Below are 16,862 nucleotides of genomic sequence, written 5' to 3' on the forward strand. Positions count from 1 at the left end.
ACGAAAGTTCACATTCGTAAAGTCTAAAACCATTTATGTGTACTATACATATCCTAGTTTATTTGTTAGATGTATCTACCGATATTTCATTGATGTAAAGAAAAAGTCAATTAAAGAAAAATTACCATCGATGACCCTGAAACCATTTAACGATTTTTTAATAAATATTTTTGACCTACTTTTCTTATTCTATACTTGTCATAATACAAAATTTCTAACTTATTATTAACTATGTTACTGTGACTATTGTACTATGTCTTTATAAACATAATACAAAAGATATATTTCTTTAATTTTTTAGCTACTTATTTTGTAGTTTTTTTTTACTTAGGTTACTTTTAATAATATTTCAAGTGAGCTACCTTATCTATTACTCATTCGTTATAAAAGCAGTAATACTGTAAAATTCCGTGATTGTGTATCATTTAATCATTTAAATATGAAGAATGTTTTGCGTAATATTTTTGCATGTTGCATCTACGAAAAAAAATGTAGTTCGAAAAAGAAGCAGAGGAAGACCGAGGAAAACTTGGCACAATCAAGTATGTCAAATACTTGAAAGCGGCCGGTTCACTCGTCGTAATAATCGTCGGGTATGTATGTGGAGATGCATGAATGTGGAAGAGGCGAAGAATGTTTGCAAAGACAGAGTGGTGTGGCGTTCGATTCTCTCTGCCTACTCCTGCGGAGAAGCGGCGTGATAGTTAGTTAGTTTTTTTTAATCTACGTAAATAGAGGTCATGTATGTACAAATGTTGGGGAAGTTTGAAGTGTATATCAGGGCATAAGCTTGTAGCATTCCATCTTCTCTGCCTACCCTTAAATGGGAGCAGTGTAATAGTAGAAAATGTAGTAGTTGTAGTAGTAGTAGTAGTAGTAGTAGTAGTAGTAGTTGTAGTATTGGAGGTATTATTAGTAGTGTAGGATCAGAAAAGTTGAAGGCCCAAGACAGCGACACATACTCTCAAGTGATAGTGATAGTCATGGGGGACATGACATGGCACATAAAGAAGAAGAAGATTAGTAGTTGTAAGATTAAAATATAATACGTACACTTTCTGTCCTTTCGATTGAAAACAAAACATCTTAATTTCACCACGGTGACCAATTCCCATGATTTTATAATAAAAAATAACATACTCTCTGAATTGTAAAAAAACGTAACGTCGTGCATAATTTAACATGCAATTAATAATATCTCAACAAACGTTCATCTTTGTTATGATATAAATAAAAATCTCGATATTTCCAGCAAAATTTAGTAAAATCGCAGCAAAATCCAGCATTGTCATCAATATTTGGACTCCTAAAACTTTATCATTTTACAGACCGCAAATGAACTATTTTAGACCAAACTTAAATAGTATGCTATATAATGTTATAAGAACTTAATTTTAGTATGTGATTTAGATGCAAGGATACATTGTGAATAAACTTGCATAAAAATAAAATATATCCGAATTAAAAGTACTAGCGAATTTCCAGCATTACCGCTTTGTACAGTCTATTTTAAAATTAATATCGTACACATTTTTCATCATGTATTATACGCCTTTATTTTGTATACTTGGTTGAACTTAATTCAAAATCAATGGCTTTAAGATTTGCTTCATATCCCTAATATGTTATTCCTTTATCATTCTCCGGGATATCAGTAGAATCTACCTCCCTTTATGACGCCTACTCGCAATATAATTTATTCACGATACGAAATTATTGGAAATCTATAACGAGGACCGTACTTACTCAAGACAATTTATCATTTCAGTTATAATATGTTTCTTTTATAAGTACAGCGTGTCTGATTTAGAAAGAAGAAAAATCCCAACCCTTCATTTTAAAGAAATATTAACTTATATTTAGTAAAAAATATTATAAAAATACCCTAATTTTATTCCGTGATATTGTAAGCCAATACATTCCAAATACTTGTTCACAAATATGGATTATCTCCAATTTTATAATTTATATTTTATAACTCTTATGAGTTATTTTTCATATTATTAAATAAATTATCTGGTCAAATTATAAATTTTAATAATAAAAATGAAAATGATATTATCTGGCGTTTCTCATGTGTGTGATTATAATCCAGGATTCGGAGATCACATACTAATAAAAGGGTTTCTGCTCAGTAAATAGATTTCTCTAGTGAAGTTCTAGCGATTCGAGAAAAATGTTTCAAGATTAGTTCATATACTTATATAGAACTTCCAAGAATTTGAGTAGTGTGGTTGTCAATAATGGGTACAATTGGTGAATGTTACACGTGTGTAAAGTGATCACTAAAACCAGCCTATGATGGTCGTCAGCTCCGTAAATAACCGGACTTCCATATTCTTCTTCATCTTTGATGAGATGTCAAAAAATAATATAATATTGAAATATTCATAGTTTTCATCAATTTTAATAATTAATATCATATATAATTATATCCTCTTCCAATAAATATTCTTTAACCCCTTATCCGCTCCCGATGGTGCATAGGGCACTACATCATATAAACAATTCACATAGCTTTTTTTTTAATTCTTTCAGACTCTTTAGTCTTCATTTATGTAATTAGGCACTCATCTTAAATTTTTAAACCCTTATACATAATGCAATTTTGCGGTTCCTTTTTTTTAATGACAGTCTTATTTGATTCATATTTCTAGTAACATGTTTTTGATTTTTTTATGTAATAAACTACCTTATTCATAAAATAAAGTTTATCGATGAAATTTTTGAGCTTAATATGGGGATATTTGTAAAAAGCTCTTTTGATGTATGTGTATTTGAATTTGGTACGTTTGATATCCGATGAGTAAATATTTAGTAGAATCATCCAGAATGGGACGAGCCTTTTGTGTGGAGTAATCTCTTCTTGTCCCCGTTTCGTGAAGCTCAGGGGCTTAAAAATCAAGTCGTTCTTTTTCATACTTTTCCATGTACCAAAAGGAACGATAAAAAATAAATATTTCGACGTTTATTCGAAAAATAAATTATTTTCTTCCATTCTCTAAAAACCTCGTATTATTTATTTATTTATTGAACGGCTAAAGCCTTTAACATAATACATTTATACAGTTTCTAATATAAAAATATACTAATGAATACACTAATAGAGAAACAAAAAGTCTTATAACATAAAATAACAAATAGTAAGCACTGGTAAATGCACGTCTCCTTCACACACTATCAGCGAGCAGCAAGAGAAAGTGAAACACAACTTATGTTCGTAAATTGGGAAAATTAGGTAAAAAATGTTGTTAAACCACTAAATTAAAAATTTAAAAACATTTACAAACACGCCCTTAATTCTTCTTCTTCATCTTCTTCTTCTACTTCTTCTTTTTGTAGATCCTAGGGATCTGTTAGTGCCTCCGCATGTCGCTCTTGGGTTGTTGACTCCCAGCTGTTTTTCCATCTTTTCGGGGGTCTGCGTCCTTCAGGGTTACCGTGAAGGGCGATACGTGGAAGTCTGTCTTCTGACATTCTGTTTATATGTTGACTCCAGTAAGGCCTTCGTTGTCATCCCCACCTTACGATATGTTCCGTCTTACACATCAATAATTAAATGTGTTTTTTCCGACTATATTTCTCTTTCTTCTTTTGATATATTCGCATTTCTATTTCTTGTTCTATTATTAATGGTGGAAAAAAAACAGTATCAAATAGATGAATTTGTATCTTGATCGTTGATAACATGAACTAAATATTAAGTGCAAAGAAATGCAGACAGACACCATGGCGAAGTTTTGTAGAATTTTTATTTTTCATTTAAAAAAAAAAAAATGTTTTTTTTAATTGTTTATACAAAAATTTCAACTTTATATTATTTCTGTGAACCTAAGCGGCTCATTATAAGAAATGCCCAGACTTCCATATTCTTCTTCATCTTTGATGAGATGTCAAAAAATAATAAATTTACACTTTGATAATTCGGATTATACAATAATTATCGTCCACCAAAATAAATATAGTGCTTATAATTCGTTATACAACTTGTAAAACTTCAACTGTAATCAATATTCAGCAGTCCGTTTCCAGTTTGCACGAAGTGTCTCTGCTTTTGTCATATTTTGACAGAACGGAACAATGGAATCCTCCAGCCGGAAATAAATCCTCGTTCAATGGTTCTCGAAAAACTGAAATATTGTTATCAAATACTTCGGGCTTGATTCAATCTAAATAATATAGAGATTTCAGGGCATATTAATCAATCATTGTAGATACACATATACAACAGTTAGAGTGTGTCCAAATACTTCACAAATTGTCGTCTAGTTCACAAATCTGGATTATCTCCAATTATAGGAGTTATTTTTCATATTATTTTTTGACATCTCATCAAAGCTGAAGAAGAATATGGAAGTCTGGGCATTTACGGGGCATTTCTTTTCATCTCACTAATACATAGATGTCTCTAGTGAAGTTCTAGTGATTCAAGAACAATGTTTCAAAATTGGTTCATATATATAAAATTTCTCAGAATTTGAATAATGGGTAGAATTGGTGAATGTTACACGTAAGTAAAGTGATCACTTAAACCAGCCTATGAAGGTCGTCAGTCCCGTAAATTCCCATACTTCCCTATTATTCTTTATTTTTGATGAGATGTCAAAAAATAATATGATATATGTACATATAAGTACGATTTTTTTCTTGTTAAATTTTTCATCCTGAAATCCACAGAAACATTCAACAAAATATTTCGTTTTATTTTATAACTATTATTTTTTCCTCCACTCGTTTACGAGTGATTTAAGTTGCTTTACTTTTAAATTTATTTTTTGACTATTTCGGTTTCAATTTTTAGAAGTTTCGAAATTTCTTTTGCACACAACGCTCACTCCTTTCAACAACGTCATATATTAAAAATCGCCAATTTTCAGTTTTGCATGTTCTTGGGATGTCCAGAAAATGTACTATATTCCAGCAAAACTGGCATATTTTTAACTTAATATTTACCCGCTTCAGGGCAGAACGTGTTGTTTTTGCATTTTGAAGAAAAGGTATTGTTTAATTATTTTTTTAAATACACTTAATATTTTTCAAATGGAGAAAAAACATTCAGGTTTTACCTAAAAAGATCTGTTGCACAGTAAAAAGTTTAAAAAGTGGCTTGATATTTATTTTTTGAACATTTCATTATATTTTTAAACTTTAAAAACGATCTCCTGAAAAATCAAGTTTTTTGATATATGACGTTGTTGAAAGGAGTAAGCAACATATACTATGAAATACAAATACTTAGTTACTGTTTTATACTATAGCAATAAAGTCCTTAACTTGTGCTCTTTCGTCAGAATCATCTGTTTCCCTTTATACCTATTTGATTCTTACATAGAAGAAGCTGGTACGCTGGATAATCACATTAACGTCATATAATTATCGATCTCGTTAGCATCAGATACGATTAAAAAATATATTGAATCATTAATAATTGTGAGTTAATTGGTAATAATTTTAGAATACACAAATTTGACTTGGTTGCCCACGAAATATAACAAATCTATAGTAAACATATATTATTTACATATTACTAATATTAAAATATAATAACATTTTTTTTTAAACACTATTTTTGATAAATCATTTCATCATTTTTATTTTTTTCGGGTTTCCACGCCTTTAACTATGTTATCATAATTAAGGAAAATCTTCTTCTCACCCTTTTCCTCATCCAATGGTGCATAGGGTACTGCATCGTATTGAGTGTTATCTTGATCGTTACTTACATAATGGCAAGGTGATCACTCCTGCGCTTAAGGGCCAGTCCACGGTAATATTAAATCAATATTAGAGTGTAAAATGACAAATATTTGTTTTCACTTCTGGGAATTGATCCCGGGACTTCCAGTATGGTAGCTAAACATGTTAACTATCACTACACTTTGGAGGCGGACAAATTTAGAAAAATACTCGTTATTAATATTTTAAGTAATAATGGGATTTATTTATTTGTATCTATAAATTAAAGGATAATTTTTTCCACCAGCAAGCGAGCCGCTTTCAAGGGATTACCCTACATCACATATTATTGTATTTTGTGGATATTACATTCAATTTCTACAAAGCCACTTGGGGGAATACTTGGAATTGTTAAACCGCGCATTGCTCTTTCCCAAATCCGCGCTGCTATTACGCTTTTAGTATGTTAAAGGAAACAATTGACTAATAAATGTATCTGGAAATGCTATCTTCTATTCTGGTTAAGAATATTGGACGCTGGCCAAGGATACTGTATCCACTGAATTTACTGATATTATGTTCCACCGCTAGTGAAAAATGACTTCAATATTTTCAATACATTACCCGAGGCTTTTAACTAAATTTTTCTTTTGGCCAATTTTTACATTTGCAGAAATTTGAGCTCTTACATATGGTATGATCGAAATTTCAATACCCAGATTTTTTCCAAACCCTCATCTGCACCCAATGGTGCATAGGGCACTGAATTACATAGAAGCAGTGTTATCTTGATCGTGAAGGAACATGAAGGAAAGGTGATAAACCCTCCACTTCAGATACCAGTCCAGGGTAACATTGAATAAATATTAAAGTGAAAAAATCACATGTATTAATTTGACAACCCTCTAGGAATCGAACCCGGGAGCTTCAGTATGATAGCCTAGCGTGCTGGCCAATACACTACGGAGGCCGAAACCCAGAATTAAACATAAATATAATTTATATTTGAAGCACTAGCTATGAACATATAAATATAAATAACACTATAAATATTTTTTTTTATAACTAAGTTATAATGTCCACCGGTTTCGAAGCTAACCGCTTCTATATCAAGACTGATTAATATTGATGAGTATAATTCAGTCTTGATTGACATTGTAACTAAGTTATAATAAAATATATATGGTGTTTTGAAACATAGTTACATTTTAATTATAAACATAAATAAATGATAAAAAATTACCTTAGTATTCAATTTTTTACAGAAATATATTCATGGAAACAGTTTTACTTACCTTACCTAACCCAGACTCCGTTGCGTACTGCCAGTTAAGATTTCACTGATAGGTTTTTTGTTGTTGCTACAACTGCCATTCACTTTTGTTCCTATAAACAAGTATTTCTCAATTTTGCCATCCCTAGAAAACCTACTTACATACTTCTTCTTAAACCATCTAAATACACACCTTTCTAAATGTTATCGATAATAGTTATTGATTAGGCGTTTAATTTGTAGAACTCCATAATTTACATTTAAAATAATGAAATCAAACACTGATTTTATGGTGTACTAAGATTGTATATTTTATTTTCAAAAACATAAAAAATCGTGACAATTGTTTCGCCTTGTTAGGTCATTAATAATAGTGTGTAATATAACAGGGAACATATTGAGTGTGTCCAAATACTTGTTCACAAATCTGGATTGTCTCCAATTATAGGAGTTATTTTTCATATTAGCCTATGACGGTCGTAAGTCACGTAAATGCCCAGACTTTATTCTTCTTCATCTGTGTTGAGTAAAAAAAATATATGATATAACAGTAGTTTGATAATGCCCTACCAAGGCAATAAAATTGTCACAATTTATTTTTTATTTTAATGTTTTTAAAAATCAAATATAACTTTATAGACCCTAAAAATCAGTGTTTGATTACGATATTTAAAAGATAATACTTTTCTAGACCTCGCATTATTTCCTTATATCACCATTCAAGCATCTATCATATATCAATTTGCCGCACATTTTTCTGACAGATCGCATTTCACCTGCATTAATTCATTCACTTAGCAAAATAAAAGCTAATAATTTCTACTAAATGGCATATCGCTATCATCTTCCTTCCAATATTGTCCCCTCTCTACAGATTGTAATGTAATTAGTAAATCAGTTACACGGGGTGCTAATTGAATTGTTTACCGAGGGTCCCCGGGAGGCGTTGACCCATGGCTTCCCAAGCCGATCTTCAGTAATTTAATTTAATGATTATTCATACTTCTGTTATCTCGAGGGTCTTAACGGCCGATAGATTCTAACGGGCCACAGAACATGGAGGATGCTTCTGCGATTTTATAGAATAAATATTTTTCTTTTAAATTATGGCACGATCAGGTATGCAAAATACTTAAAAGTGGTCAGGTTGGGAGTCGTAATAATCGGCGGGTATGTATGAGGAGATGCATGAACGTGGAAGAGGCGAAGAATGTTTGCAAAGACAGAGTGTTGTGGCGTTCTATTCTCTCTACCTACCCATGCGGGGAAGCGGCGTGATGGTGGGTTAGTTTGTAAGTTTGTTAATAATTTGGAACGGGTAGACGATTTCGTATATTTGGGAAGTATCATTTTTAGGGATGGAAAGATTGATAAATAAATGGAAAGTAGAGTGAATGCTGAAAACAGATTGAAAGGCAGTTATTGCAAATAAAACCTATCGCTGAAAGTTGAACTGGCAGTGCATAACACAGCCCTAGTTAACCCATCCGCATATCAGTTTTTTTCTTCAAAATATGTATACAAATACACTAATTGAATGTTTCCCCGCAAGTAAGAATGTAGCCCCGCCCTGAGGGGAGGTAATATGGTTTGTCAAACAATGAGGCGCTAATATTTTGCACCTGACAAACGAGAACAAACATAGAAATCATTTTGAAATGCAGAATAAGGTAGCACGCACTTAACAGTTTGATTTTTGTGGTAAAAATCAGTCCGACCAATCATAATCACGCTCGCGTGTTACTCATACTTTGAAGCGTCAAAGGCGTTAAAATTCAACCGAGTTACAAAAATAAAATTAAAACTTTTACTGTTTTTAATACGTGCATAATAGTTATATGTACTAATAAATATGGTACATATAACTATTATGCACGTATTTTATCGTGTGTCTAGATCAGAAATGTGATAAATTAACAAGAAAACTTGAAAAAATAACTCAATAAAACATTATACCTGGGATGTAAAGTTTTGATTTCTAACTGATTTTAGTTGATATTTCAATCAAAAGGATAATTCTATCCTTACAGGTACATCTTCGGTCAAGTGTCGTCAGTAAATTTGTACAGAAATTATAAGAAATAAGTCATTACAAAAAGTTTTCTTTACTGATTTGTAGATATCACACTTAGTATCTTTATAATATGAACCACCACGGATGGTAGCGTGGTTTAAACCGCCAATGAGTGCGAATGTAAAATTTCCTTAGTCGCCAAGATTTTGCGGTCGGTATGCCAGCATACTGACTGGTAGTGCACAACAAGTCGCTCACTCCTTTCAAGAACGTCATAAATCAAAATACTTGATTTTTCGGGAGAACGTTTTTAAAGTTTAAGAATATAATACAATGTATTAAAAATAAATATCAAGCCACTTACTGAACTTTTTACTGTGCAACAGATCTTTTTAGGTAAAATCTGTAGTTCTTTTCTCCATTTGAAAAATATTTAGTTTTTTGAAAAAAATAATTGAACAATGCCTTTTCTTCAAAATGCAAAAACAACACTTTCTGCCCTGTAGCGGTTAAATATTAAGTTAAAAATCTGCCGCTTTTGCTGGGATATAGTACATTTTCTGGGCATTCCGAAAACATGCATAACTGAAAATTTACAATTTTTGATTTATGACGTTCTTGAAAGGAGTGAGCGAAGTGTTCCGACTTCACAGCCTTGGTTACAAGATCTCTGTTGTGTACATACTTGAAGCTTAGGTACTTTTATTGGTAGTCGTATTACTTTGCATCTGTAAGCTTCTAGAGATTTCCACAATATCTGTTCACCTGTCTCTGAGCCTGTCTGCCTTTTGGTTGCCGTTTCCTTTCATTCTGTTCTCTCTGCCCGCTGTCTAACAGGCTGTACCAATACAGGCGCGAGCAGCGCCAGGAGGCGCGCGACAAGGGCTGCGAGACGCTCGCGCTGGGCGGCCGGCCGCGCCAGCATCATCCCTGCTGCCCTAGGATGAAAATGGTAAGAAAATTATTCTCATTATCTCATACTTTAGAAACTCTGCTATTTGTTGGTTTGTTTCAGAAATTTATTTATTTGTTGGAAAAATATAAGACTATCGAAAAATAATACCAACATTTTCACAACACATTTTCTCTCCCAGTATGTATATAACAATAATATGGCACACTTTAACTCCATTTCTAGGATGCTAAGATTGTATAATAATTTAGAAAATACTGATAATACTGAGTGTGACCATCGACATATTTAATGATGGCACGGAGAAATACAAGAGGACTATTACCGGATTGGTGAAATCAATTTCACCAATCTGGTGGAGTCTTGAATTTTGTACCTTATGTAGCATAGTTTAATTTCACTTTTAATTTTTACTTCTAATTTTTATTTTTATTTTTCTTACTTCATTACTTTTAATTGTTATTACCCTTTTTTTACAACCAAATTTCGGTTCTTTATATACTTATGTGTTTAACCTGCACCTTTATTGTTTCTGTAAGCTTGTTGTGTTCCCATCTAATTGATGAAAAACGTCAAAACTATTTGTATTGCACTGTATTTCGTTTATTGTAATGTTTTTATTTTTTTTGTGAATCATAAATATATAAAGAAAACTATTAAAGGTAATTTGATGATTTCATTTATTAATTCGGCAGTCACTTTGTGGTAAAATTAATCCATTTTTACTTTTACGTTTTTCGTAGTAAAAACCACTATTTCTTAAAATCTACTGTGACACGTGTTTCGATGCATTCCTCATCATTTTCAAACATCGTAAGGTGTTTATGTACGTACGGCGTTTGAAAATGATGCGGAATGCATCGAAACACGTGTCACAGTAGATTTTAAGAAATAGTGGTATTTACTAAGTAAAACATTAATTAAAAATGGATAGATTTTACCACAAAGTGACTGCCGTATCAATTAATGTAATGAAAGAATATGAATGTCTGGGTATTTACAGTGCTTATTACCTATTGTACGCAGGTTAAGTGATCACGTTCCATACCCAATGGTGCATAGGGAACTACATCGTATAAAATGAGTGTTTTCTTGATCATTAAATGCGTCGTAATATTCCACTACAATATGGACGAAAAATATTTTAAATATTTTTCTACGTTTGTTTTAATAATAAATACTTTCATTTTCAGTGGATTAATAATTATTTTCGTGTTAATATATAATCATTAGACTTCAGTCAAGTTTCGCTTTGATGTCTAATAATAATATTGTCTATAAACTTATTTACTTTTCATCCCACAAATCAATATTTACCCACCAGCAGCTTGAAATTCCATCTTTAGGCGTTGTTTAGTATTTCTGATATTTACCAGTAGAGAGGGAGGGAGAAAACGTTCCCAGTCTAACGATAGGCATGCTGAATTACCAAAACCTCTTCAAACCAGCAGAATAACTCATCTTACCTGTTGAGATGTCGCACGCCCATAGAGGCCGTTAGATCAGCACATCTATCCAATCATGGTAATATTTTTTTAAAATTACAAGTTTATATTATTCTCATAAAATTAGCGATATGTTTGTAGACATACAAATTTTCAATAAAAATTGCAGTAATGAAGACTGTATTATGTATTTGTATTATAAATACATAATACAGTCTTCGTAACTGCAATTTTTATTGAAATTATTGAGATTTTTCACGACATTTATACGTACAATAAAAAATGATAGTTGTTTTTACAAAAATGCCTTTAGTTTCAAAAACTCAACAGTGGATCATGACTTTGCAATTTAATGAATGTTGTACCCACCTTGATATGTTCTACTCCAATCTTTCAAAATTCAAAGCTAAATTGTTCGAAATCTTATAAACCTAAAAAAGTAATTCTATTCCCTGTCCTTTCCTTTTCTTCTTTTCCTATCACTGCCATCTCCTTTTCTCTTTATCCCATCCTTGTCTCATGTCTCTTCCTTAATATAGACCTCTCTTATGTATAGTTGTGAAGAACTATAATTGGTACTCATGATTTTATTTTTGTATTCTGTATGTATCATATATTGTAACTGTTGTTCTTCCTTCCAATAAAATAAAATAAAAAAAAATAAAAAAATTGAGTTTATTTATAATCATACACATAAAAGCTAATTACAATTTATGATAATGTGCCCTCACTGGGTGCCGAGGACACAAATATAAAACCTTTTTTTGCATTTATGGGATAAATATGTGCTTATTATTTATTGACGTGATCATTTTCAACGTTCATAGAATAAAAACTATTAATTTACTATAAAACAACTAATATATGATAAGTATTGAGAAAACTTTTATAGCCAAATTATACCATCTTTATTTACTTAATCATTTGATTGATTTAAATAAACGAGCTGTGATTAAATTATTATAGACAAAATATCCTAATTTAATGAAAATAAAAATAAATTTGAATAGGTATAATTAAATTAATCATTTTTAACAGGTTATTTTTCTGAATCGCGTTCGACTTTAGACTGGGAGCATTTATAAACCTAATGGCTTTTCTGTAAGCTTCTCACAAGCAATACCAAAATATGTTTATTATTTAAAATAATTTGTAAACTTACGGTTAATTATTATATTGACTAAAAGTAACATTTTTTTGGAATTATACTTTGAAGTTATTTCTTAGAAAATAATATCCTTAAAAACTCCTCGCTTTTTTCTTTTTACGTGGAATAAATATGAATATTATTTTTAAAGAACACGTTTTGAAAAAAATATTTAATTTTTAATGTTATCAATGAGACGTACATTTTTTCGTTTTAGTATTTTTTTAAGATACAAAGAGATGACGTTTTCACACATCTGAACGTTATTCGAGACAATATTATGAGTATGTTGAAATACTTGTTCACAAATTTGGATTATCTCCAATTACCGGAATTATTTAAATAATTTATTATTATTATTTATTTATTAAAATTTACTATCAATTTTCAAGAATTTGGGTAGTGTGGTTGTCAATCATGTTGCACGTGTGTAAAGTGATCACTTAAACTAGCCTATGACGGTCATGAGCCCAGTAAATGTGGTCATTCTGGGGACTCTCATATTTTTCTTCATCTATGCTGAGATGTTAAAAAAAGTTATTTGAGACAATTGTCAATAAATAATATATTTATATTGGTAAATACCGTATCAAATTATGTTTGAAAATATAGATAAACATGACTATTCAGGATACGTTTGTTCCGGTTTTTTTAGTACACGAGTCCTGAGAGACAAATTTACTAAAGAATATGATTCTTTCAAATGGATAAGGGTAGGAAATGAGAGGAAAGGATCCTATAGTACGTTTGTACGATTTGTATGGACTTTCTATCACGGCTTAACTAATTAGGTTAACGTGTTCAGAGAATACAGCCATTGAAGATCTTGCCTGAGGGATGTTAATTGTTCTTGGGTCTCAGGTGGCGGTTTGTGTGGTCCCAAACAATGCTAAATTAATTAATGCTGACCTCTTTGACTTAGTCGTTGCAACAAAGCACGATGTTACGAATTTCAACTTTCGACATCGTGGATTAATAGTTCCTACCTCATTAAAAAATTATTCATTTTTATAAATTGATTGATAATGTCTACTCATTTTAAATTAAAATTTCACTTATTTTTACCACTTTTTCCTAAAATCTATTTTAAAACGTGTTTCGATGCATTTCGCATCATTTTCAAACACCGTATGTGAAGCTTAGTCAATTTTTTTTGTTAATATAAAGTAAATAAGTATTCTACTTGGGACCTTAAAGGACGATGTTGGTGATGTTCCATATATATTTATTGATTTTTTTATTTTTACATTATTTTTTTTTCAGGAAAGGCTTTAGTCATTATTATATTGGATTTATTATTATTTTTATGATTTTTTTGTTTCTAATTTTGCAGTTTATAATATTTATTTTCTTTTTAATAATTTTTAGGATTTCTACGTTATCGTTGTTATGTGCCATTTATTTATTTTATGGTTAGATTACTCGAAAAATTCTTAAATGTAATATAATTTATATTCCCTGATTCTTGTTTACTTTCTGGAAACCAAAACAATGTCGCAGTTTTATTTATACATGTTTACCATATACCACTGTTATCTTGATTATTTTATGATTTTAATTTTTGTGATTTAAATTATTTTTCCTACCTTATTCTGGGTTTACACTATCATGGAATTTAATGATTGTTTTGTGTTATACTTTATTTATATAAATGATACTTTTTCACCTAGTTCTTACATTTTCTGAAAATGATGCGGAACGCATCGAAACACGTGTGTTAATAGATTTTTATAAATAGTGATATTAACCATTTAAATTCGATTTTAAAGATTGAGATATATTTTTTTCAAAGCATTAACAGAATTATACCCTAATAATTTTAAATAGGGAAAAATGTAGCAAGTACTCAGTTAAAAGTCTGTGACTTCATTCTTCTCAGGAGAAAGCACTTTACATTCCTTTAATTTCTAATGGCACATCATTCTTCAAATTCCGTTTCTGCCCAAGCGGCTAGACTATTAAATGGCTGGATTACCTCTTCATGTGAAAAATGCATCTTCTCCGATGACTTTCAAAAATCGCCTTAAGTTAAGTACTGAGACTAGAACCTAGAGCCACAGCGACGAGTGGCTGAATTTATGTTGATATATATATATATATATATATATATATATATATATATATATATATATATATATATATATATATATATATATATATATATATATATATATATATATATATATATATATACATATACATATACATATATATATATATATATATATATATATATATATATATATATATATATATATATATATATATATATACAAAATATATATGTGTGTATGTATAAATATAAGTGGTATATTGGGGTAGGTTTATTCTCGCGTAGGAACGTGTTTAATTTGACTTCAGCAGTGCGTACATATATTAAGGCTTTCGCCCTAATTGCCTTGTTAGGTATTTGAGTTTAGACGTTTAAATATTTCATATATACTGAAATTTGAAAGAAATTTAATATTCAAACTCATTTCGACTCTCTTTTTCAGCCGGAACTCGTTCAGGAAGGCCTTATGAGCGAGCCTCTTAGGACCACCTTGCACGCGCGAACTTTATTAAAATATTACGTTATACTTTTATACTTCAGTTGGTGGTGAATGCGAACAATAATTTCTTTTATTATCACTCTAGGATGTAACAATAAATAACTGACAGCCATTGTTTGTATTGCCATAACGTATACCATACAATTTCATTTATTATAGCTTATATATACTGTAAACATTTTTTAACATTAATTTAAGGATACGGATAGGCGTAATAAATAGAAAACTAAAATACTAACTTTGGTTTTATATACCCCAAAAAAACTGTTTACTAAGTACTGCATTTCTTTTTTTCTAAAACTGAATACCTCGTTGTTTTTCAGACCCTTATCCGAACAGTGAAAAGCACCGAATCCGATCAATGCAGTGTTAACTTGATCGTTATTTATATTTATAAAAGATGCTTCAGGAATTATAAAATTATTCATACGAAAATTTCTAAAATGCTACATTTTCAAACAATAGAAATTCATAAATATTTTTTAAATACCTATAATCTGGAACCCACAAATAACATGTAACAATGACTTAAGCCTCTCCTCAATTGTCTAAGATATCACTGATAAAAAAAGTAACAGCTTTTACCCGCTCTCCATACTTCAACGACCCAAGGAAACAACTCCCCAAGAGGCTTTTTGAAAATGATGCCCTGTGCATCAAAACACGTGTCACAATAGATTTGAGGAAAAAGTGGTATTTACCATGTAAATTTATTAAAAATGGTTAGATATAATCACAAAGAGACTGCCGAAATAAATGAATAAAATTATTCCACAAAACTCTGATTCCGAGTTCATGATACTAACTACAAACACACTGAACTCGTTATTTAAATTATATTATACAAAAATATGAGCGGCCAAATCAAATTTAATTTGTGTTAATGTGCGACGTGACCCTTAATGCTTCAAATACATTCAACCGTGAAAAATAAAAACCCTAATACACCTTTGAAAACACTCCACAATGCAATTTGTCGCACTAACCAGGTGATGAAATTTAACTACCGCAATATGAATACTTTAAAATGGTCGCAATGAGATTATTTTCTTCAACAACCTAGTTTTACTTAGCAAAAAAAATTATGAATTTTACATTTTCTTGTATTTTTATGACACGTTTCTGAACTAAGTATTTATGAATATCCTTAAGTTTTTTTAAGAATTATCAAATTTGTAAACAATCAGCAAATATATAATTATTTTAAGTATTTTTTTTATGAATATTAGTATCAAGCTTTATTTTTATTTTAGTCTAGAAATAAATTTTAACATTTGATTAACAAAATATTTTTTAAATACGAATGTAATAACTATGGTTGATTTAAGTAAGCTTTCATTAACCAGAGACCTTTTTTTATTATGAAATATCCTAACCGAATTATTTAAAATATAGGGAGACGCCTGAAAACATGATTTTCAAATTTTTATAAAGCTTATAATTTGATCAGTTATTTTATACACAACATTTTTGATGTATCCATAAATTAAAGAGTGGAGAACTCCTAAGTGGATTAACCCAGATTCTGAACAATGATTTGGACACATCCAAAATGTTGTAAATATTTTTATTCGTATATAAATTAATATCTGGATTTATTTATCATTTTCTAAAATTTCACTTATTTATTCGGCAGTCACCTTATGGTAAAATCTATCCATTTTTTATTTAAATTTTACTTCGTAAATACTACTATTTCTTAAAATCTATTGTGACATGCGTTTTGATGTATTCCGCATCATTTTCAAACATGCGAATATAAAATTATAATCCCCTTATCATTCATTGTTCACTTTGTGTAATACCACTTAAAAGTCTATTAAATAGGTCAACTATGGACAA

At 30.3% G+C, this 16,862-nt stretch overlaps 1 protein-coding gene across 1 annotated transcript in view; it reads left to right on the forward strand.

The window, feature by feature from the left end:
- Positions 1-16,862, forward strand: part of LOC148309346 (voltage-dependent T-type calcium channel subunit alpha-1G-like) — a 255,740-nt gene that overhangs the window by 206,359 nt on the left and 32,519 nt on the right. The window contains exon 10 of the mRNA XM_088260204.1: positions 9,801-9,915. Coding sequence (XP_088116330.1) covers positions 9,801-9,915 — 115 coding nt within the window. The remainder of the gene's footprint in view (positions 1-9,800; positions 9,916-16,862) is intronic.

Source organism: Brachycentrus maculatus, unplaced genomic scaffold, assembly GCF_059751285.1.
Source record: "Brachycentrus maculatus isolate JH-2025_06_01 unplaced genomic scaffold, ASM5975128v1 h1tg000129l, whole genome shotgun sequence".
Classification (NCBI taxonomy): Eukaryota; Metazoa; Arthropoda; class Insecta; order Trichoptera; family Brachycentridae; genus Brachycentrus; species Brachycentrus maculatus.